The following is a 24,058-nucleotide window of genomic DNA, read 5'->3' on the forward strand; positions in this document are numbered from 1 at the left end:
ATGCAACTGTGCTTGTGATTTAAACTTTCAGTGTACGTCCACTTGCGCATCCATACACATGTGTATGGGCACCTGCGGTCTTGTTTAAAGTTACTGTCCCTGATTCTAAAGCAAGGTGGGTTTTCCACAATGGCCCTACTAAAGAACAATTTGAACAAATCATCTGATGAAGTTGTCTTATCCTCCTTCTACATATAACATACGCTACACAAATATTTTTAATACATCGAAGGATCAGAACATCACAAAAAATTACTTCATGTACCTGCAGGTTGCTAGGCCTGAGCCAATAATAACTAAGGCACATAAACACATGACTTTGAATACACACTTCTAAAAGAGTTAACCACGTGTAGCTAGGCCATCTTAATAAAACAGGCACTCTATATCTCTAGCATATTGAAGATGTAGAAGTACGGAATATGTCCACATATATGTATTTGCCCTCCATTTTATAAACATATATGTGTATAATCTAAGAACACTGGGTCTTTAAGCGCCTCTGAAAATTAACCCCATCAACTTTCTGATTTTCTAAAAGTACAGAATGTAACAGCTATTATATCATACCTCTGCATCTCTAATTTGTTGAAACTGCTTGATTGTAGGAAAATCAGGACTTCCTAATTTCTTCCATTTCAAATAAGGATTAGTAGAGTTGTTATCCATGTAATATGTTACATATACAAGATCTTACAAAAAAATAAATAAAAATACCCAATGAAATATCAGAAGTACTGAAATTGGTACAGGTAAAATTTAAAAAAATATCAGATGTACATGACATATTATAAACATCTTTTCTATCTTTACAAACTCACTAAAGCAGATTTTAAGACACTTATAAAATTAGAAGTTAACATGAAAAGAAGATATTCAGAACACATAGAAGATGGTATCTTCTCTAAAATCCTCAAATTCATTTCTTGAACAGACTCCTAATATTGATTTACCCAAAATTAAATATGCATTTCAGATACCTCAGAAATTTTGGAATCAATAAACTAATCTCCATAGAACCAGCTTAAGACACGTAGTTAACTTTCCCAGTCTTGCTTGGGCACCAGGCTGTTACCACAGCTCCACTTATTTCTTTGAGAGCTTTACTAATCTTGACAATGACTTTCCCTGAATTTTCTCTCAACCTCTCTCATAATTCAAATTCTCAATTTTTTCTTTACCTAAAAATAAAGTCTTTTCACAGTTTCGCAGACTTTTAAAATTAATTTTCTTCAGCTTTACTTAGGGATAAAATGTGCAATTTTAATGCACTTTAATTGCTACTGAATCGAGCTGTGATCCTTAAAGTGGCAGCTATCCCCAGGTGAGCTTCTTCTCCAGATTTTAACCCCCTCCAGTCTCCCACAAACTACAAACAACCCTGGCACAAACTTTCTCACCCCATCCAGATATTCTCCTTCTTCCCAATAGCTTTTCCTCCAGCTATGAACCCCATTATCTACTCAATACTCAAACAATGCCCTCCCTCCCCCCACTGATTCATTGGACCTTATGTCTTTTCTCCCTTCAGACCCCCGCTTATCTGAGGAGTGATCCCCAGTTACGCCTGCTTTTCTGGTGCAATAATTCAAAATGGTGTCGACTGATCCAAGGCCCCACTTTGCCCTGCATGTCAGGGGAAGGGGGAATCTCTTGTGGGGTTAAGAAGTGTTGGAATTTGAATGGGGAAGGAACATCACTCAGAGATAGCTGCCCTTTAAGGATCTTGGGGCGGGGGGACCCTGAGAGCTTTGGCAGGTATATAAAGCTGCTTGATGCTCTCTGGGAAAGTTAACTACGTGTCTTAAGATGGTTCTATGGAGATTAGTTTATTAATAAAGAGCCCCTCATGAAGCGCTGTTGATGCAAAACCATGGCTGTAGTTGGGCTGTAAACTTATTCTCGTTTTGGATTCTGTATTTTAATTGCTTGACCAAAATATTTAAAAAAGAACTATCAGTGCAGCTAACTATGCTGTGGTTGAGACAGATGATCGATTAGACCAGGCGGCCCATTTTGTGAGTGGGCACGCCAACTGACTTGCTGATTCCTCTAACCTATCAGCTAAATCATTCTTTCTATAACATAAATTGATTTTTCTTAAAGAATTTATTCATTCTAGTCTTATGGCAAAATTACTTTTTCAAATTACATTTAAGTGTTCTCAATCCTTTTTTGTGTTTGTATCTTGTTTTATGGGATCTTAAACAGCTCTTGTGTATTGTTGTGATTATCCATTTTTTGCGAGCCATGGGAACTGAAGAGCTGTAGACATTAAGGGGCCGATTTTAAATATTACGCGCGTGGGATACATTTGTGTGCATTACCCGGCGCGCACAAATGTACACCTGATTTTATAACATGCGCGCGGTAGCGCGCACATGTTATAACTTCCAGGGTCGGCGCGCGCAAGGGAGTGCACACATGTGCACCTTGCGCGCACCGAGCCCGAGGGGAGCCCCAATTGCTTTCCCCGTTCCCTCCAAGGCCGCTCCGAAATTGGAGCGGCCTTGGAGGGAACTTTTTTTTCACCACCCCCCAGCCCTAACTAAATCCCACCCCCTACCTTTGTTTCAAAAGTTACACCTGCCCAAGGCGAACCTCCAGCACGGCCGCAGTGCAGGAGGACTCGGGAATGCCCCCAGCCCGCCGCCATGCCCCAGCTATGCCCTCGAACCGCCACCATGCCCCCGGCCATGCCCCGGACCACCGCCACGCCCTGCCCATTTTTGAAAGCCCCGGGACATACACGTGTCCCGGAGCTTGCGTGCGCTGCCGAGCCTATGCAAAATAGGCTCGGCACGCGCAGGGGTAGGTTTTCGGGGGTTACGTGCATATCCATTTGAAAATCTATCCCTAAGGGCCAGATTTTAAATATGGGGCGGATTTTCAAAGGCCTGCGCGCGCTGGCGCGCGTAAAGCCCCGGGATGCGCGTAAGTCCCGGGGCTTTTGTAAGGGGGCGTGTCGGGGGCGGGGCCTACTGACGCGGCATTTCGGGGGCGTGGCACCGGCCCAGGGGCGTGGTCGAGGCCTCCGGACCAGCCCCCGGGACCGGAGGACGGAGCGGGGCTGCCGGCCGACGCGCGCAAAGTTAAGGGGGGGTTAGATAGGGCCGGGGGGGTGGGTTAGGTAGGGGAAGGGAGGGGAAGGTGCGGGGAGGGCGAAGGAAAGTTCCCTCCGAGGCCGCTTCGAAATCGGAACGGCCTCGGAGGGAACGGAGGCAGGCTGCGCGGCTCGGCGCGCACAGGCTGCCGATTTTGTGCAGACTTGCGTGCGCCGACCCCAGATTTTATAAGATATGCGCGGCTATGCGCGTATCTTATAAAATCAGGCGTACTAAGATGCTGACCTAAAAGCTCCTCTTTGAGTATTACTGATTCTTCAAGGTTTCTGATCGGGTCTGGCACATCCAAGCATGACCATGTTTGGATGTGCTGGCTCATTAAGGATTTGATGATCAAAAAGTTTTTTGGGCTTGGAAGTGAGGAAGCAAGCAAGCGAATTAAACAATAAAAGCAAAGAGTCGAATGTGAAAATAACTTTTGAAGACTGAAGCATATTTTTATTTCTTATTTTTTCATTATATTATTGATACTTTGGGTTGGATGTGTATGAGTTGGATATATATGTGGATTTATCTGTATGACTGAATTTTTGTGTTTTGTGTGACACAAGATTAATGATAGCTATTAATTGTAATTTCATTATATATATTTATGTATTTATTCTTTTGTATAATTATTTGGGATTTTTTTTTAATGTATATTTTTATATCAATGAGAATTCTTTTGTAATAAAAACTTATATATATTTTTATGATTGTTTTTGTATACATTTATAAACTGAAGTTCTCTCTCTCATTTATTTATTTATTTATTTATTTATTTAACATCTTTTAATATACCGGTGTTCGTGGAGCACATCATGCCGGTTTACAGTAAAAACTTGTGAAAGGAGGAAATTACAAAGAACAGGGAGCGGGTGAGGGAGCAGGTGAGAAAAAGGGGGGCGGGAGTGAGGGGGAAAAAAAGGAGGAAAGGATAGCAGCTGAGAAGATAGAGAAGAGTAACCATATATGTGGAGAGGTTATTTACAGCAGGAGAAATTTACAGCAGGAATACTGCAGAGGTGTGATTGTTTAAAGCAGGTTATACATTGCAACTTATTTACAGGAGGGTATAGTATACTAATAACTTATGGCAAAAGTAATCGGATACATTACAACTTCTATACAGCAGGGTATAGGGTACATTCGGATACATTACAACTTTTATACAGCAGGGTATAGGGTACAATTTACTTAAGGGAGAAATATTCAGATAGCAAGCTAGTGAGGAATCAGTAGGAGGGTACAGGAAATGCAAAGGGTGAGGGGAGGGGTGTGTGTGTAGGGTATGTTTTTTAAGGGGGGGGGGTGTCTATGGGGGTTGGTTTCTGGGTAGGCTTGTCGGAATAGCCAGGTCTTGATGCCTTTTTTGAAGTTGGGCAGCGAGGGCTCAAGACGAAGGTGTGTGGGGAGAGAGTTCCAGAGGGCAGGGCCTGCGATGGTGAATGCTCTTTCCCTGGTGGTGGAGAGGTGTGCTGTCTTGAGGGGTGGGGTGTGTAGGGTGCCTGCAAGGGTGGATCTTGTGGGACGATGGGAAATGTGAAAGTGGGGCATTTCCTTAAGCCAGGCGGAGTTGTTTTTGTATAGAATGTTGTGGAGTATGGTTAGGGTTTTATATGGGTGCGGAAAGGGATGGGCAGCCAATGCAGATCTACAAGAATGGGTGTAATATGCTCTCTTTTACGTGTGTTGGTTAGGATCCTTGCCATGGCGTTTTGTAGGGTTTGCAGTGGTTTGATGGTAGAGTATGGGAGGCCTAGCAACAGGGCGTTGCAGTAGTCCATTTTGGAGAAAATGGTGGACTGCAGGACTAAACGGAAGTCCTGTGTGTGGAGTAGTGGCTTAAGCTTTTTTAGGATTTGGAGTTTGTAGAAGCCCGCTTTGAGCAGGGATTTGATGTGTGGCTTGAAGTTGAGGTGTTGGTCAAGAGTGACTCCCAGGTCTCTTACAGAGGGGGGTAGGGTGTGGGTGAGGGTGGAGAGGGTGGAGGTGGAGGAGGAGGAGGAGGAGGAGGCGTGTTCAGGTTGCTTGGATATGACGAGTAATTCAGTTTTGGTTGCATTGAGTGCAAGGTGAAGGTTGGCTAATAGGGAGTTGATGGTGTTTGTCTCTTTACTGAGAGTTCGTTACTAACCACTTACGTCATTACTGTTTTTCTGGAACATTGTCATCGTCCCCAACATATTCCTACAAATTTTCTCATACAGTTACTTGAGATTGCATTGACTATGAATTATATTGCCTTTGACCAACAGTATTATCTACAGGTTTGTGGCACTGCCATGGGTGCCAAAATGGCCCCGAAGTTAGCAAGTTTATATATGGGGTCTTTCAAAGCACAATGGTTGGAGTCCTTTCCATATCAGAATTATGTGATCATATGGAAACACTATATTGACAATATTTTTTTTTATTGTGGAGAGGCATGAGATCTCTGTTTGATGATTTCCTACTGTGGCTCAATTCTCTCAATTGTCATCTGAAATTCACTGCTGCTGTTCATGAACAAGAAATTTAATTCTTGGACATTTATGATTTTTAAAACTGAGAGAGGGTTTGAGACTTCTCTTTATCACACATCCGTGACCACAAATATTCTCCTTCTTTTAACCAGTACTCACACACAGACATTAAAAGAGAGCCTACCAATCAGCAAATTTTTCCATATGTGGAGACTATGTTCTTCCGCTTCTGAGTATCAGACTCAAGCAGAAGCTCTCAGTTGTTTTCTACCTCGGGGATACCCTCAGTCATGTGTGAGGAAAGCTTTTTTGTGGGCTAAATTTAGCCACAGAGAGTGGCTTTTTCTTCAATGATTTCCAGATGACAGTAAATCATGGCTGACCTCTGTACTCCTTTTTTCTACGGGAGCTGGAGCAATCCGAACATCCATATTAAGAAATTGGCATGTTTTATAGATATATTCAATTTTCCAAGAGCCCTCGTGATTTACATATACGCATGGTGAGAATTTAAAAGACTGTTTGGCACGGTCTGACTTTACTAGATTTATGCCTTCGTATGCCCCAACTAACATTGCTGGGGTTTACCATTCTCGTGGCAATTGCTCAGTCTGTGAAGTCTCTATGAACACATCTACAATTTTTGTGTCATTAGTCAACCAGACAAACGCTTTCAGACATCTTACTGCCTGTTCATCTAGGTGGGTTATTTATTTGAATCAATGTCCTTGCGGGAAGTGTTATAAAGATTAGGATGATTGAACATTGCTCTAAAATCTCATTACACTGCCCTAACGCCCCACTCACAGCTCACTATGATGATCTTGGTCATTTCTTTCAGCCCAGACTAACTACTGATATTACTTTTTTAAGAGGTATTTTAACTTTTTATTATTTCTAATGCATAAAATTTATTAGTTTCTATTTATTTGTCACCACTTTTATTTTATTTTGCTGCTTTATACCTGTATTTTTTATATCACAGCTTTATATCTGTTTTTATTGATTTTATACCTATAATTGTATTTCATTCTTCTTATAATATTGTAAACCATTGTGATGGTATATCTGATATGACAGTATATAAAAGTCAATAAACTAAACTAAACTTGAGGTTTTGTATGCTTGATCACCCACAACCTACCGTAATTGATGAGGGTGTTGCAGTCAGATACTGCAGGCGAGGTAGTGGACCCTTGGGCCGGCCCACCTAGGATGACAGGGTAGGCCGGGAGGCGGAGCCACAGGCTGGCGGTGTTCACCCAGGAACCAGGAGCCCCCCAGGAGGAGCCCGTAGGGTCCTGGAACCTTGGGACTTGGGGAATAGGCTCTATGTCCAGTGGCAGGAAAGGCTTAAGCCGGGAGTGTAGTATAGGAAGTCCAAAAGTATAAGATAGTCTGAGGACCGGCTGTACAGGCCGAGGGCCAGCTGATGACAGGGCAGTGGGCGGCAGCGGGAACTGTAACTAACCGGATACTGAAGCTGAGTCTGTAGAAAGCTGGAACTGAAGCAGGCTGGAGACTGGACTGGAGTCTGTAGCAGGCTGTGGACTGAAGCAGGCTGTAGACTGGAATGGAGTCTGTAGCAGGCTGTGGACTGAAGCAGGCTGTAGACTGGAATGGAGTCTGTAGCAGGCTGTGGACTGAAACAGGCTGTAGACTGGAATGGAGTCTGTAGCAGGCTGTGGACTGAAGCAGGCTGTAGACTGGAATGGAGTCTGTAGCAGGCTGAAGCGAAGTCGGGAACGAAACAAGGTCAGAGGCAGGCGGCAGGCTGAAGCGAAGTCAAAGGCAGTCCAAAGGTCAAGTCAGGAACGAGGAACAGACAAAGCACAACTCATAACTACTAGGCAGTAGTGAACCTCGTTGCAAGGCAAGGAGAAGGAGACCGGACGCCGGTTATATCGGGCTTAGGGCGTGGTGTCATCAGCAGAGGCGGGGCCTGACTTCTGGGAGCTGTGCGCGCGCATGAGGCAGCGGGGAAACGGGCAAGCAATGGCGGCCGCCACGTGGAGCAGGCAGCGCCGCCGGGGTCCCAGCCACGCGGAACACGGCGATTCCAGCAGCGGAGGTAGGCACTGTTCAGACCTAGCGAAGGGGAAGCGGCAGAGACCGCAACAGTACCTCCCCCTTTAAGGCCCCACTTGAGAGGCCCCGGTTTTCCTGGGTGGTCCTGATGGAACTGCTGCAATAAGTTCTTGTCAAGGATATTGCGGCTGGGTTCCCAGGTGTTATCTTCATCACCGCAGCCCTCCCACGCCAGTAGGTATTCCCATCTACGGTTGTGGAAGCGGACGTCCAAGACCTCACGCACCTGGTAAGTGGGGTCGTCGTCGATGGCTGTTGAAGTAGGATCCGGGGGCGTACGGTGATAACGAGAGAGGACCACGGGTTTCAGCAGGGACACATGAAAGACATTGTGGATACGGAGAGTTGAAGGCAGTATCAGCTGATACGAGACCAGGCCCACTCTCTCAGCAACCCGAAATGGACCACAGAACCTGGGTGCAAATCTCCGTGATGGGAGGCGGAGATGGATGTTCCTGGTGCTGAGCCAGACTCGGTCTCCTGGCTGGTAGGTGGGAGCTGGTCGTCGGTGGCGGTCGGCCGCTTGTTTGGCGGACGCGGCTGAGCGGCGTAGTTGGTTCTGAGTTCTGTGCCACAATGTCCGTAGTTGCTGCGCTGTCACTTGAACGGCAGGCGAGGCGCTGGGGACAGCCAGCGGGAGCGGAGGTCTTAGTGGTTTCCCGTAGACAAGCTGAAACGTGGATTTGCTGGTAGCGGCATGAGCTTGGTTGTTGTAGGCGAACTCGGCCCAGGGCAGTAGTTCCGACCAGTTATCCTGTTTTTCATTTACGAAGGCTTGGAGGTAGGCCTTCAGGGTCCGATTCATTCTCTCGGTCTGCCCGTTGCTCTGTGGGTGAAAGGCTGTGGAGAAGCTGAGCTTTACCTTGAAGCACTTGCAGAAAGCTCTCCAATAGAGTGCTACAAACTGGGGTCCCCGGTCGGAGACTATGTCTTGGGGAAGACCATGTAGCCTGAAGACATGCTGAGCAAAGAGACGAGCCAGTTCGGGTGCTGAAGGAAGTTTAGGCAAGGGAACTAGGTGCACCATCTTTGAGAAGCGGTCAACGGTGACCCAAATGACCGTATGCCCGCAAGACGAGGGTAAGTCCACCACGAAGTCCGTAGCTATGTGGGTCCAGGGTTCGGTGGGGACTGGTAGTGGTTGCAGAAGACCACAAGGGGATCCAGGACTGGGCTTTTGACGGGCGCAGGTGAGGCAGGAACTCACATAGGAGTAGACATCCCGCCGGATGTTGGGCCACCAATAGAAGCGGTTGATAAGTTCTAAAGTTCTTTCGCGTCCTGCGTGCCCTCCGATGAGGGAGTCATGAGCCCAGCGTAAGGCCGTTAGGCAATCCCGGCGAGGAATTACAGTCCTATCCTGAGAGAGGACCGTCAAAGCGGACAAGCGGACCTTACTCGGGTCCAGGATAAATTGAGGAGGTTCTTGATCCTCCTCGACGCATGAAGTGCGAGAGAGAGCATCCACTCGGAGGTTCTTGGCTGCCGGCCGATATTGCAGAACAAAGTCGAAACGACTGAAAAACAAGGCCCAGCGGGCTTGGCGGGGGTTCAGTCGTTGAGCCTGTGACAGGAACTCCAGGTTCTTGTGGTCTGTGTATACGGTGGTTGTATGCAGGGACCCCTCGAGCCATTGTCTCCACTCTTCGAAGGCGAGCTTAATCGCCAACAGCTCCTTGTCCCCGATGGAGTAATTGCTCTAGGCTGGAGAAAACTTCCTGGAGAAGTAAGAGCAGGGAAGGAGTTGGCCAGAGTCGGAGTGTTGGCTGAGAACCGCCCCAACCGCTATACTGGAGGCATCGACTTCCACAATGAACGGTCTGGAGGGATCTGGATGCCGGAGGCAAACGTCTGAAAGAAATGCCTCTTTGAGGTCAGAGAAGGCTGCTACTGCAGCGTCAGGCCAGTTCTTGGCGTCAGCTCCCTTGCGGGTCAGGGCCGTGAGCGGAGCAACTCGATGCGAGTATCGTGGGATAAAATGTCTATAAAAATTAGCGAAGCCCAGGAATCGCTGGAGGGCTTTGAGGCCTGTGGGCTGAGACCACTTGGTGATGGCCACTACTTTCTCTGGGTCCATGCGGAAGCCGGTAGAGGAGATGATGTATCCCAAGAAGGGCAACGATTCAGCCTCGAACGTACACTTTTCCAGCTTGGCATACAAGTGGTTGTCTCGGAGGGCCTGAAGAACCTGTGTAACGTGGTGGCGATGGGAGTCCACATCCTTGGAAAAGATGAGCACGTCATCCAGGTAGACTATGACATGTGAGTGGAGCATGTCGCGCAGTACTTCATTCATGAGGTGCTGGAAGACGGCGGGGGCATTGCAGAGTCCAAAGGGCATTACCAGATACTCGTAATGCCCATCCCTGGTATTAAATGCCATCTTCCATTCGTCCCCTGGGCGTATACGGACGAGGTTGTAGGCCCCTCTGAGATCCAACTTCGTGAAGATGCGGGCACCCTGAAGGCGATCCAGAAGCTCCGGGATCAACGGGAGGGGGTACCGGTCTCGTTTGGTGATGGCATTCAGGCCACGATAGTCGATACACGGCCGGAGAGAGCCATCCTTTTTGGCCACAAAGAAGAATCCGGCACCAGCAGGCGAGCGAGAAGGGCGGATGAACCCCTTGGCTAGGTTCTCCGTAACATACTGGGACATGGCCTTCATTTCGGGTAGCGACAGGGGATACACTCGGCCACGAGGGGGCGTGGTGCCCGGCAATAGGTCGATAGGACAATCAAAAGGCCGGTGCTGGGGAAGGATCTCCGCCATCTCCTTGGAGAAAACGTCCTCAAAGCTTTGGTATGGCTCAGGCAGGAGGTGCGAGGAGCAGAGGTGCAGAGGTTTGGGTGGACGTGGGAGCTGTAGACAGTGTTCAAAGCAGGCAGGACCCCAACGAACCAGTTGGAAGTTATCCCATTGTATCACGGGAGAATGCTGACGTAACCAAGGAAGTCCCAAAACCAACGGGTGCACCGCTCGCTCCAAAACGAGCAGGGAGATCTCCTCCAAGTGGAACAGGCCTGTTTGCAGTGTCAATGGGGCCGTGGAGCAGGTAATGACCCCAGGAAGCAGAGTGCCTCAGATCGAGGAGATCCGCAGAGGGGGGACCTTCTGTAGAGTCGGAAGGGAAAGCTGAGTCACCAGATCGGCCACAATAAAATTCCCCTCAGCGCCAGAGTCAATGAAGGCACGGATCTGGAGTTCCCCACCGGGGTATTTCAGAGTTACTGGTAGCGTGCAAAGAGGAGCTGATCCAGTAGCGCCTAGGTGCAGCTCCTCAGTGTAACCTAGGCATGAGCGTTTCCCGGACGCTCTGGGCAAGAAGCAAGAAAGTGCCCCTTGCCTCCACAATAGAGGCAGAGGCCTAGGGAGCGACGTCTCTTCCTTTCTTCAGGGGTTAGTGGGGATCTGCCCAATTGCATGGGTTCCCCACTAGGCACAGTGGGAGGAGGAGCCTTGGGAGCAGGTGTTCTGGAGGAGGTAGACAGCTGGGGTGGGGCTCGGCGACTCGAGCGAGTTTCTCTATCCCATTGTTGGAGACGGCGATCCACCCTACTAGCAATGTCCATTAGATCATTTCAGTCCTCAGGGAGATCCCGACCTGCCAGTTCATCTTGATGCGGTCTGCCAGACCCTCAAGGAAGATCCCTTTAAGGCAATCGTCTTGCCAAGCGACCTCCATGGCCAGGGTTCGGAAGTCTATAATGTACTCAGCCACCGGGCGTGTCCCTTGCCGGAGGTGCAAGAGCTCTGAGGCCGCGGTGGATCGGCGTGCGGGGTCATCAAAGGCGAGGCGGAAGTTAAGGAGGAACTCTTGTAGGTTCTGTAGCAAGGGATCAGAACGTTCCCACAAGGGTGAAGCCCAGTCGAGAGCCTTGCCGTCCAGCAGGGAGAAGATAAACGCTACCTTGGCTGCGTCCGAGGGAAACTGCGCTGGCAGAAGAGTGAAGCGCAATTGGCACTGGTTTAGGAAACCACGGCATGTCTTGCTGTCCCTGGCGTACCGGGTAGGCGTGGGTAGCTGAGTGACTGAAGTTGAAGTGGCCGAGGGTGCCGGAGGCAACTCCCGAGTGGAAACCTCTAGACGAGAGACCAACTGTTCCACAGTGGCAGCGAGGGTATCAATGCAGTGCTGTTGTTGCTGGAGGCGTTGAGCCATCCCTGGAATGGCGTGCAGGCTTGGAGCCTCCGCCGAGTCCATGGCCTTGCAAACTGTTGCAGTCGGATACTGCAGGCGAGGTAGTGGACCCTTGGGCCTGCCCACCTAGGATGACAGGGTAGGCCGGGAGGCAGAGCCACAGGCTGGCGGTGTTTACCCGGGAACCAGGAGCCCCCCAGGAGGAGCCCGTAGGGTCCTGGAACCTTGGGACTTGGGGAATAGGCTCTATGTCCAGTGGCAGGAAAGGCTTAAGCCGGGAGTGTTGTATAGGAAGTCCAAAAGTATAAGATAGTCCGAGGACCGGCTGTACAGGCCGAGGGCCAGCTGATGACAGGGCAGTGGGCGGCAGCGGGAACTGTAACTAACCGGATACTGAAGCTGAGTCTGTAGAAAGCTGGAACTGAAGCAGGCTGGAGACTGGACTGGAGTCTGTAGCAGGCTGTGGACTGAAGCAGGCTGTAGACTGGAATGGAGTCTGTAGCAGGCTGTGGACTGAAGCAGGCTGTAGACTGGAATGGAGTCTGTAGCAGGCTGAAGCGAAGTCGGGAACGAACCAAGGTCAGAGGCAGGCGGCAGGCTGAAGCGAAGTCAAAGGCAGTCCACAGGTCAAGTCAGGAACGAGGAACAGACGAAGCGCAACTCAGAACTACTAGGCAGTAGTGAACCTCGTTGCAAGGCAAGGAGAAGGAGACCGGACGCCGGTTATATCGGGCTTAGGGCGTGGCGTCATCAGCAGAGGCGGGGCCCGACTTCCGGGAGCTGTGCGTACAAAGTGGGCATCCTCGCGCATGCGCGAGGCAGCGGGGAGACGGGCAAGCAATGGCGGCCGCCACGTGGAGCAGGCAGCGCCGCCGGGGTCCCAGCCACGTGGAACGCGGCGTTTCTAGCAGCGGAGGTAGGCACTGTTCAGACCTAGCGAAGGGGAAGCGGCAGAGACCGCAACAGAGGGGGCAATTTTAACGTGACCTTACTTCATGTTGAATAAAGATGGATTTATAAATTGAACACAGTTATACCAGATGGCATAAATGTAAAATTAGATCTTTCTGTTTTTGGGATAAATTATTGCTGTTGCACTTAGGGAAGAGTAACCAAATTATAGCTACAAAATGCAAGGTTCCACATTAGCAGTCACCACTTGGGAAAAGGATCTAGGTGTCATCATTGAAAATATGTTGAAATCTTCTGCTCAGTGTACAGAAGCAGCCAAGAAAGCAAATAGAATGCTAGGGATTATTAGGAAAATAATGGAGAATAAAACTGAGAATATTATAATGCCTCTTTATCAATCCATGATGCAACCTCATCTTGAGAATTGTGTTCAGTTATGGTCACCACATCTCAAGAAAGATGTAGCAGAATTAGAAAAAACAAAGAGAATCGGTAGTTGAAAACGCCCTTTATTTAGTGGGCATCACTACCGATTCTCTTTGTTTTTACTGCTGTTTAGCCAACTGGATTGGCTTCCGCTTTGCTTTTTGGGCAGAATTAGAAAAGAAACAGAGAAGGGCAAACAAGATGATAAAGGGGATGAAAAAAGACTAAAGAGATTAGGACTCTTCAGCATGGAGAAGAGATGGCTGAGGGGAGATATGGCAGGAGTCTATGAGTGGAATGGAACAAGTAAATGTTAATCAGTTGTTTACTCTTTGGAAAAGTACAAAGAGCAGGGGACACACAATGAAGTTACTGGGTAATACATTTAAAACTAATAAAAGAAAATATTTGTTTAGTCAATGCATAATTAAGCTCTGGAATTCATTGCTAGAAGATGTGGTGAAAGCTATTAGTATAACTGCGTTTAAAAAGATTTGGACAAGTTCCTGGAGGAAAGGTCCATTAACAATTTTTAAGGCAGAGTTGCAGAAATCCACTGCTTATCCTTAGGAAAAGCAGCTTGGAATCTATCTTTCCCTTGGCATCCTGCCAGATACTTGTGACCTGACTTTACCACTGTTGGAAACAGGATACTGGGCTTGATAGATCCTTGGTCTGACCAGGTATGGAAGCTTTATGTTCTTATGTTTCAGTTTCATTCCTAGATATTATCTAAATTTGTCTTGTGAAGGTCTTTTGTTCATGTTGGACTGTATTATTCTTTTTGTTTATTTTTATTTCTAGTTTTTCACATTTTAAGACAAATATAAGGTTTCACAGGATGATGAAAGGGGGAGGAGTCTACATGGAGATTGAAGTCACCTAGTATAATGGCAGGGATTTCAATGTTGATGTTGTCAGAAATGAATTCAATGAGGGGGAAAGGGTCGAGTTCTAGAAGGCCTGGGGGGGAGTAGACAAAGCAGATTTGTAGTTCCAGGGATTTGAACAGGCCAATTTCAAATCTAAGTGGGGTGTCAATGATCACAGGTTTAAGTTTTATATACTTTTTTTTTTTTAATTTAATATTTATTAATTTTTTTCAATAATTAACAAGAGTTTCAGGATTTTTACATCATATTTTTACATCATATTTATCCATCCTAACTCTCAAGGAAAACATATAACATTATTGAACATCATACCTAGAAGGATATCAAAACACACTCCTGTAATTATTTAGGTAAGATAGTTAAAGTTTTATATACTTTTTAACTGCTAAAAGGAGGCCACCGCCTCTTTTCTTAGGTCTCGGGATGGTAAAGATATCATAAGAGAGAGTGGGGAGCTGATTGAGGATAACTATGTCTGCATCCTTGAGCCATGTTTCTGTGACGGGACAAATTTCAGGCTTGCAGTCGATCAGGAGATCGTTAAGGATTGGGTTTTTTTTTTTAGAGAGATTGAGCATTGAATAGGACTATGGATAGGGTTGTGAGTCCGAGTAGCTGTGTTAGGGGGGAGATGAGGATCGGGAGGAGGGATTTGCGATGGGTGGGAGGGTTGTGGTGGGGGAGATGTGGGAGCCTGAGGGATGGGTAGTGAATGTGGGGGATTGGGTAGGTTCCCATTATAAGACCTGGGAGAGGGGATATGACGGCGAGTGATAGAAGATATTGGCAGTGGAAGATAGCCAAAGGGGGAGGTGGGGGTGGGCAAAAGTAAGGGGAGTAAGTGTAGGAGGGGTCCAGTTTACAGTAGCACACTTGGGTAACCTTAGGGGGAGGCAATTGTAGTTGCAAGGGAGATACAATTAACAATTACCAAGAGAAAAATGTAGCAGACCACGGGGGTCTGGGGTCTGGGCGCCGGTTGTGCTGGGCAACCAGAAGAGGGATGAGGATTACAAATCTGTAGGCAGAGAACGTTATAGACCGTATTATTAAAGTTTGCATTTATTGCAGTCCAGTTGGTCATGGAGCTGGTGGAGAGGAGATGAGGTGGCTTGTTGCTTTCAGCATAGTATGAGGCATGCACGAAGGGGCGCACCAAGGGGCAGGCTCCTTTGTGCGCAAGACGCCCGGCGCGAGACGCCAGAGTGTACCTTCCTTGTTTAGTAGGGCCTCCAGGACTGGAAATGCTGCACGCAGGGGGTGGGGCATGCCGGAGGGAGGAGCTTGTCGCCGGGTAGGTGGAGGGGCTCGGAGCGCCGCACAGAGGTGTCCGCGTGGTCCAGTTTTGCCCGGGACCCCGACGGGTCAGCGCCAGATTCGTAGGGCTGGAGGAGCAGCCGAGAAAAGAGGCGGAGCGCACTGTTAACCTGCGTTTGGACGCGCGTTTTCGACGTGCTAGCTTTACCCCTTATTCAGTAAGGGGTAATAGTGTATTGAAAACGCGCGTCCAACCCCCCCGAAACTAATAGCGCCCACAACATACAAATGCATGTTGATCGGCCTATTAGTTATTCCCGCGCGATTCACTAAGTAAAATGTGCAGCCAAGCCATGCATTTTAGTTTCAGAAATTAGCGCCTACCCAAAGGTAGGCGTTAATTTCTGCCGGCACCGGGAAAGTGTACAGAAAAGCAGTAAAAACTGCTTTTCTGTACACTCTCCAACTTAATATCATGGCGATATTAAGTCGGAGGTCCCAAAGTAAAAATTAATTAAAAAAAAACAAAACAACTTAAAATCGGCCCGCGGCTTGAAAACCGGATGCTCAATTTTGCTGGCGTCCGGTTTCCGAACCCGTGGCTGTCAGCGGGTTTGAGAACCGAAGCCGTCAAAATTGAGTGTCGGCTATCAACTCGCTGACAGCCACCACTCCTGTCAAAAAAGAGGCTTTGTACAATATTTACAACAAAAAACCCCAGGACTGTGAGGGAATAAATAGGCTCATATGACTAACAAAATCATTAAACCAATTTGAGAGGTGAATAATTTTGGAAACTGTGATGGAAACATGAGGACTGTTCTAAATTTAGGATATGTGAATGCTATTAGATCAGCTAGAGGGAAAGATAGCTATATAATGAATATAATTAATCAGTATAGACTAGATTTGTTATTGATTATGGAATCATAGTTGAAATCTTATGATACATTTTCTTTAAATCAAGTATGCCCACCAGGGTATCATTATATTGAATATGAATGTCCAGTAAAAAGAGGGGGTGGTTTTCTTATTATCTATAAGGCCTCAATTATAGTAAAATGTCTGGGGCTTATACCCCCCGATCCAGTAGAAGCTTGGTTTGTAAGAGTTCAGGGCTGGCCACTTTTGGGTAACTTTTAAATGGGCCCGTAAAAAACAGCCCCTTTGAAAATGCGCACGGTGCGCGCAAGGCCCAGCCACACACATAACCCCGTTACCCGCAGAAGTGCCAGGCCCAAGGAAAGGGGCGGTCTGGTGGGCGGGAAGGGGTGGGGCTGGAGGTGGCCGGTACAGCAGCCATTTGCCGCTGTACCGGGGAAGCTCGTGCTGGCAGTCGGCCAGCGCACGCAAGTTGCTTCTGCTCCAGAGGAGTAGCAAAAAATAAAAAAGGTAAGGTAGGCTAGATTTACGGGGTGGGGAGGAGAGGGGAAGGGGAAGGGAGGTTAGGTAGGTGGGTTGGAGAGTTCCCTCCCCGTCCGCTCCTTAATTGGAGCGGACGGGGAAGGAACTGGGAGAAGCCCGATCTCGTTGCTACACGTAATGTTTTTTAAATTAGGCCCCCCCCCCCCCCCCTGTGCATGCCGCCCGCACATGTGCACATAAGAACATGCCATGCTGGGTCAGACCAAGGGTCCATCAAGCCCAGCATCCTGTTTCCAATAGTGGCCAATCCAGGCCATAAGAATCTGGCAAGTACCCAAAAACTAAGTCTATTCCATGCTACTATTGCTAGTAATATTGCAATAACCACGCCTTATGAGGCAACACGATACTATAGCAAGTATATGAAGAAAGACGTACCCACCAAACTCCATCAATTCATGCAAACAAGTTCCAAATAACTCCATGGGATCATCATACAACCCCCAGCCCACATCCTCCAGAACATGGCCCATGCTCCGCTGACAAACCACTGGGGCACAAGTACAATCATAGGTCCATCTTCATGACCTCTCTCCAAATACTTTTCAACACTATGAACCACAAAAAGTGCTTCACCTCCCAATCCCCGTGAACCACTTCAGGTGGATTATAAAATCGGCGCATCCATGTGCTCACACGCACCTTTTAAAATCTACCCCTCTGTGTCTTATATAATCCTCCAGGACAAGCTATAAGCCAATTAAAATGTCTAATTGAGTTTTTGGTTTTTGTCCATTTAAAATATGAGAAAATTTTTGTGGGAGATTTTAATGTGCATGCAGAGAATTTTCTTCTCTGCATGCTAAGGAATTGTTAACATTGTTAAAAGCTGCCAATTTTTTACAATTGGTTAATACTCCCACCCATATAGGTGGGCAGATTTTGGATTGGCTTTGTTGTCCAGAGGAATGGAAGGATTTGGTAATGGATTTAGAAATCCATAAAACATTATGGCCAGATCATTGTTTATTCATGTTTAAGCTGTGTATTGAGCCCTGTAATAGAAGCCCCTGTCAATGGGTATTGAACTCAATTCAGGTGACATTTCAAGCTGAGATGTTTCTAAATAGCTGGAAATAGAAGTTAGAGGAATGTGAGAAGAATGATTCAAGTGTGACTACTCTTGTGGAAAACTGGAATATGAGTTTGGTTAATGCTTAGATCAGGTTTCTCCTGTTAGAGAGGTTTTTGTGCATGATGTAACAAGGAGGGCCCCTTGGTTCACATGAGTTCTATTATTGGAATGTCAGAGGTAATGAAAATCTGAAAGAAAATGAAGTAAATATCCTAGTGAGGAAAATCATCAGATATACAGAACAAATTTGTATATGTATAGAGGAAATTGTAAGAAAGGTAGAGGAGACTATTATGCACCAATGATTCAGAACTCGATAAGTCACCCTATGTCCTTGTTTGCTACTGTTCAGTAGTTCACTAGGCCTGGAATGGCACATCCACATTCTGTCAGAGGACCTATGTCCTCTTTGATCTCTTCATAGAGACAGAGAATAGCCCTGGAGATCAGCTTGTAGGTAGGGACCACATCAGTTTCCAGCATTGCCAGCAGCATTGTCCTCAGGTGAAATATCCACTGCTTGCGTGCCCTTCTGTGAACAACTTGAACTGAGACCACCTGCTCCTCTTGGGCCCTCCTGTCTTCTTTGGTGGGAAACTGCCTTGTCTCAGCTTGTTCCTTCACTGACCTCTCTCTCCTGTGACACTGTCCCGCACAATGTACAGAGCATCAGAAAAAATGTACATAATCCATCATTACACTACAGCTGCATGGACAAACACCCACAGCAATGCCAGCAAAAGGGTACAATGACCTCCAGAGTTGATATTTTCATTTAACTCCCACCTCGACCAAGGCACTAAAACACCCAATTAAAAAATCTGCATTAACCATTCTGCCTGCTAGCGCATTTCCCTGCATTGCCCATGAATAGATAATTGCCTCCTTTACATGCCATTTGCATGCACTCAAGCAAAACCAGCTACCAGTTTTAAAGTGGGTATATGCGTGCGTTTTTCCCACGTAGAACACAGTATTACATACCAACATCAGGTCAGCATAGAAAAACCTTGCACTAATACATGTGCAAATACCTGCAGCAGGCTGAGTGTGGCTTATTGCATTGGCTCCTTAGTTAGATAGGGTTGAATCACTCATTTAGAAGCAAGAAAGGAAGAAGTGATGAACGGCTTTGGGACAGTTTATATGCTGTTGTGTGTTTCAAAATTGGTTATCCAGGAGGTTAAACAACAGCAGTCGTGAGCAAATAACAAGTGATGATTTAGAGCAGGATCCTCTCCAATGGGGTGCAATGCATTATCTCTATCATTAAAATATATATTTCTGTTAAGACAGGTAAAGCCACTCTTTGAACATTGTTAACCTATGGAAAAGGGCACAGCATGCTTAAAGAGTGATGACAGTACAAAATATGGGCAATAAGTTGAAATTACTTGCCCATACTTTAATCAGTTCACTATTTTATTTAAATATCTCTAAAAAAACATATACAATCTGGCTTCATAGAAAACACCTGGGTAAAAAAGCTACAATGAAACAAAGAACATAAGAATTGCCAAACTTGGTGAGACCAAGAGTCCATCAAGCCCAGTACCCTGTTTCCAACAGTAGCCAATCCAGATTTATTTTATTTATTTATTTATTTATTTATTTAAATTTTTTCTATACCGTCGTTAGGAAGGATCCGTCACAACAGTTTACAGTAAGGCACATAAAATAAGGATGCTGAGATACATTAATTTACACGTGTGCCATGATGATTCGGTATATAGTTTTCTCAATGATATAATTGGGGAGTGATACAATACTGTCCAAGAACTATCAGTTTAAAAGCAAATCTATTTTATAAGTGTCAACTTCTCATCTTGTGAAGAACGAGAAGGTAGAGTAGATCACTAGTACTTGGCAAGATCCCAAACAGTAAATAGATCCCATGCTGCTATTGCACAGTGTTAAGTAGTGATTATTCCCTACTAACAGGTCAATACAGTAAAGTGCGGCCGCGGTTACCCTGCTCCTAACCCGCTTTCTACCCACTTTAGGCCGCATTAGTCCAACCCACGATACACTATCCCCTTTAACCTACTCTTACCGCATCCTTAAATCACCGGGTAACCCCTTCCGCCCGCGGCATGTATATTAGATGTAAACGACGAATTAGCTAGTCCCTCCCATACAGTAACGCACGCCCCGACTATCACTTTTTTACCCTGCCGTTTTGCCGCACGTTTAACCTGCTAACTTATCGCCTACCCTTCCCTTACCCCTGCGTTAGAGCGGGGTAAGGGTAGGCGGCAAACTTTCCCCCAGCCCCCCGCTCACCTGCCCTGGCCGCGTCCATGGGTGCTGGTCTCCGGGGCAGCCCCAGTCCTCTCCCCTCCTCCCGAAGCAACGAAAAAGCGGAAAAAAAAAGCGAAAAAGCGAAAAAAAAAAGGTTGCAAGAGAGAGAGGGGATAGAGGACGGGCAATCCTATGCTCGGGATTGCCAGTCCTGTCTCCCCTCCTCCCGAAGCAAGGCGCGAAAAGCAGCCTTGCTTTGGGAGGAGGGGAGACAGGACTGGCAGTGTAAAGCAATGAAGCGACTTACTTTTTTTGCAGCCCCCCCCCCCCGGAGACGGACATCGGCGGAGACGTATCGCGGCTCCCCTGCCTCCCAGCGAAGATGGATGCCTGCACGGGCGAAAGCGGCCCCTGTACGTGCAATTGGGCCGCTCAAGACGTGACGTCACATGCCGTGACGCCAAACGTCATGACGTCACGCCTTGAGCGGCCCAATCGCACGCACAGGGGCCGCTTTCGCCCGTGCAGGCATCCATCTTCGCCTCCGGGAGGCAGGGGAGCCACGGTCAGTCTTTGCCGATGTCCGTCTCCGAGGGGGGCTGCAAAAAAAGTAAGTCGCTTCGTTGCTTTACACTGCCAGTCCTGTCTCCCCTCCTCCCGAAGCAAGGCTGCTTTTCGCGCCTTGCTTCGAGAGGAGGGGGAGAGAGGACTGGCAATCCCGAGCGTAGGATTGCCCGTCCTCTCTCCCCTCTCTCTCTTGCAACTTTTTTTTTCGCTTTTTTTTTTTCGTTTTTCGCTTTTTTTCCGCTTTCATTGCTTGCTTCCGGAGGAGGGAAGAGAGGACTGGCAATCCCGAGCGTAGGAGAACTGTCCACTTCCTGGTACCTGTCATTTCAAATGTCATTTGAAATGACAGATGCCAGCGTGTCCGTAAAGCGTTAGGCCAGCGCACCCAGGATACTGTATAGCGCTCTATACAGTAAAATGGGTTGCGAGGCCTAACGCTTCACGGACGCTTCTTAGACGCAGCTTGCATTTGCAAGCTATTTACATACAGTATCGAGCGGTAGGTGAGCCGGACTGTGCGTGCGGCAACCGCGGGTGCGCCCGGCACTAATGCAGCTCTTCCTACCGCTCCTTACTGTATCGGCCTGTAAGTTAATAATAGATTATGGATTGTTCCAGGAACTTGTCCAAAACGTTTTTTTTTAAGGCAGCTAGGCTAACTGCCTTAACCAAATCCTCTGGCAATGAATTCCAGAGCTTAATTGTGCATTGAGTGAAAAAGAATTATCTCTAATTTGTTTTGAATGTGCTGCTCACTAACTTCATGGAGAGTCCCCTAGTCTTTGTATTTTTTAAAAGAGTAAATTTCATTTAGATGTTCTTTTTCACTCATGATTTATAGACCACCATCATATCCCCCCTCAATCGTCTCTTCTCCAAGCTGAACATCCCTTACCCTTTTAGCCTTTCCTTATAGAGGAACTATTCCATCTCCTTTATCATTTTGGTCACCCTTTTCTGTACCTTTTTCAATGCAACTATATCTTTTTTGAGATGCAGTGACCAGAACTGCACACAGTACTCCGGGTGTGGCTTCACCATGGAGAGATACAGGACATTTGGACATTCTCTGTTTTATTCTCATTCCTTTCCTAATAATTCCTATCAGTTTGTTTGCTTTTTTGATGGACGCCACACACTGAGCAGATAATTTCAAAGTATTGAGTGGTGACTCCTAATATGGAACCTAACACTGTGTAACTACAAAGTGGGTTACTTTCCCCCATTTGTAAGATGGGAGAGATGTGTAACCCTTTTTTGGAGGATTTCACACAAAAGAATTTGTTTCTGGGGCTGTCTCAACTAGCATTTCTTCCCTCTCAGCTTGTCACAAGGAGAGTGGGTCCTTTTTGTGGGGGGAGGGGGAGGGGAGGCTAACTTTCTTGGTGCAGGCTTGGTGTCAGTAGTTTACTAATACACACAGGCTGTACTGTGTGTGTGTCAGAGTTTACTTCCTTTGGTGATGGTGTGCTGTAGGGATCAGACAGGGCACAGTGTGGGGTGTTCAAAATAAATTTACCAATGATTCTTCAAAAATGAAATCCATGTCCAATCACAAGAGGAAAGGAGCACCTTGCTGGTGGCTGAAAGGAATCAGTAAGTTTTGCTTGGGAATTTATTTTTTTTAAGTATTGGGTAGAAGTAAACTATTGGGGTATATTAATCAGTGTGTTTGTGTGGGATTCAGTTTTGTAAGGAACTGGGGAATCTTTTAGGGAAGGGGAGGGGGTCTCTTCCAAAGGGATGGGTTCCACCTTAAGCAGGATAGAACCAGAGTGCTGGCTCTAACCTTTAAAAAGGAGATAGAGCATGCATTGAGACTCCGGAGCTCTGCCTGCCTCTGGGGACCTGCGCGTGGAACAGGGAGCATTTCAGAGAATGCTACCCTGGAGGTTCTGGATTTAAGCTTTCTATCTAAGAGCCTAAATTTGGCTTCCAGAACCTCTCTCCCACATTTTCCTATGTCGTTGGTGCCCACATGTACCACAACAGCCGGCTCCTCCCCAGCACTGTCTAAAATCCTATCTAGGTGACGCGTGAGGTCCGCCACCTTCGCACCAGGTAGGCAAGTTACCAGGTGATCCTCATGCCCACCAGCCACCTGGATGTCTACATTCCTAATAATCGAATCACCAACTATGACAGCTGACCTAACACTTCCCTCCTGGGAAGTAGCCCTCGGAGACACATCCTTGGTGCAAAAGGATAATGCACCACCTGGAAAGCAGGTCCTTGCTACAGGATCCTTTCCTACTGCACTAGGTTGATGCTCTCCAATCATGAGACCTTCTTCCTCCAAGGCAGCACCAGGGCTGCCAGTCTGAAGTTGGGGCTTGGCTATTATGTGCCTGAAGGTCTCATCTATATACCTCTCTGTCTGCCTCAGTATTGTACTTTGGACATTGAAGCGTGGGCCCTTGGTCACTGTAAGAGATGACAGGACTTGCAGCGATAGGCTAGCTCTAGGCAGAGATGGACACAGAAATATATCTTTATTGTACTGCAATGTAGATGGTAATCCGAGGATCAGGTGAGGATTCCAGCTAGGAGAGGGGAGCCAGCTGATAATGTTCTGTCTGTATGTTGCAGAGTGGAATGGCAGTTCCACAGTCTCACCAGGCCTGCGGTGCAGGGTAGGTCGAGAGTCTATGGAGAGAGATTTGAGACAAAGCAAAGACAGAACTGGAGCGGCAGTACTCACTCTGATGCAGGAGCGGAGATCTTGGACGAGCAAGGCCCCCGAGGAGCGGGTACCATAGGCGTCCTGGTAATAGGTAGGCAACCCCGAAGAGTAAATAGGAGCAAGGCAAGGCCCCTGAGGAGCGGGTACCTAAGTCATCCTGGAGCGAGAGTACAAAGAGCGGAAGCATCTGATAATGTGGAGAGATCAGTATGGAGGATTCCTTGCTAACTCGTAGCTGGAATTGTGAAATGGGTTTAAATATCCTGAGCCTGTGACATCATGCGGAGGGGACGCCCTCGAGGTTTCCGCCATGACGCACATAAAGAACGGGGCTGTGTGCGCGCGCGTGCCCTAGGTGATCCGAGGAGAAAGATGGTGAATGAAATCGCCCATGCCGGTCCGAGGACGCCGGAGGGGTCGGCATAGAGAAGCGGAGGCAGCCATCTTCCCAAGATGAATGGAATCAGGCAGAAAAAAGGTAAACTACAGAGGGCGCAGCCATCTGTGACCGACGGGTGCAACAGTACCCCCCTTCCAAGGGCCTCCCAGGGGGTTTCGGCTTACGAGGATGAGACTGATGGAAGCGACGGAGCATGTCTTTATCCAGGATATTGGCCATGGGCTCCCAGGAGTTCTCCTCCGGTCTGTATCCTTTCCAGGAGATAAGGTACTCCCCATCGTTACCTCTCTTGCACATCCAGGATGTCATCAACTGTATATGCAATATCTTCTTCTGCATCAAGTGGTGTGGGTTCCGGAGCTTTGCTGGAGAATTCAGAG

At 47.4% G+C, this 24,058-nt stretch overlaps 1 protein-coding gene across 10 annotated transcripts in view; it reads right to left on the bottom strand.

The window, feature by feature from the left end:
- The window catches only part of IDUA (iduronidase alpha-L-), a 914,728-nt gene that overhangs the window by 170,369 nt on the left and 720,301 nt on the right, over positions 1-24,058 (bottom strand). For all 10 annotated transcript variants that reach the window (XM_029602401.1, XM_029602339.1, XM_029602392.1 and 7 more), the window contains one exon: positions 571-692. In XM_029602401.1, the coding sequence (XP_029458261.1) occupies positions 571-692 (122 nt within the window). The remainder of the gene's footprint in view (positions 1-570; positions 693-24,058) is intronic.

This window comes from Rhinatrema bivittatum, chromosome 1 (assembly GCF_901001135.1).
Source record: "Rhinatrema bivittatum chromosome 1, aRhiBiv1.1, whole genome shotgun sequence".
Classification (NCBI taxonomy): Eukaryota; Metazoa; Chordata; class Amphibia; order Gymnophiona; family Rhinatrematidae; genus Rhinatrema; species Rhinatrema bivittatum.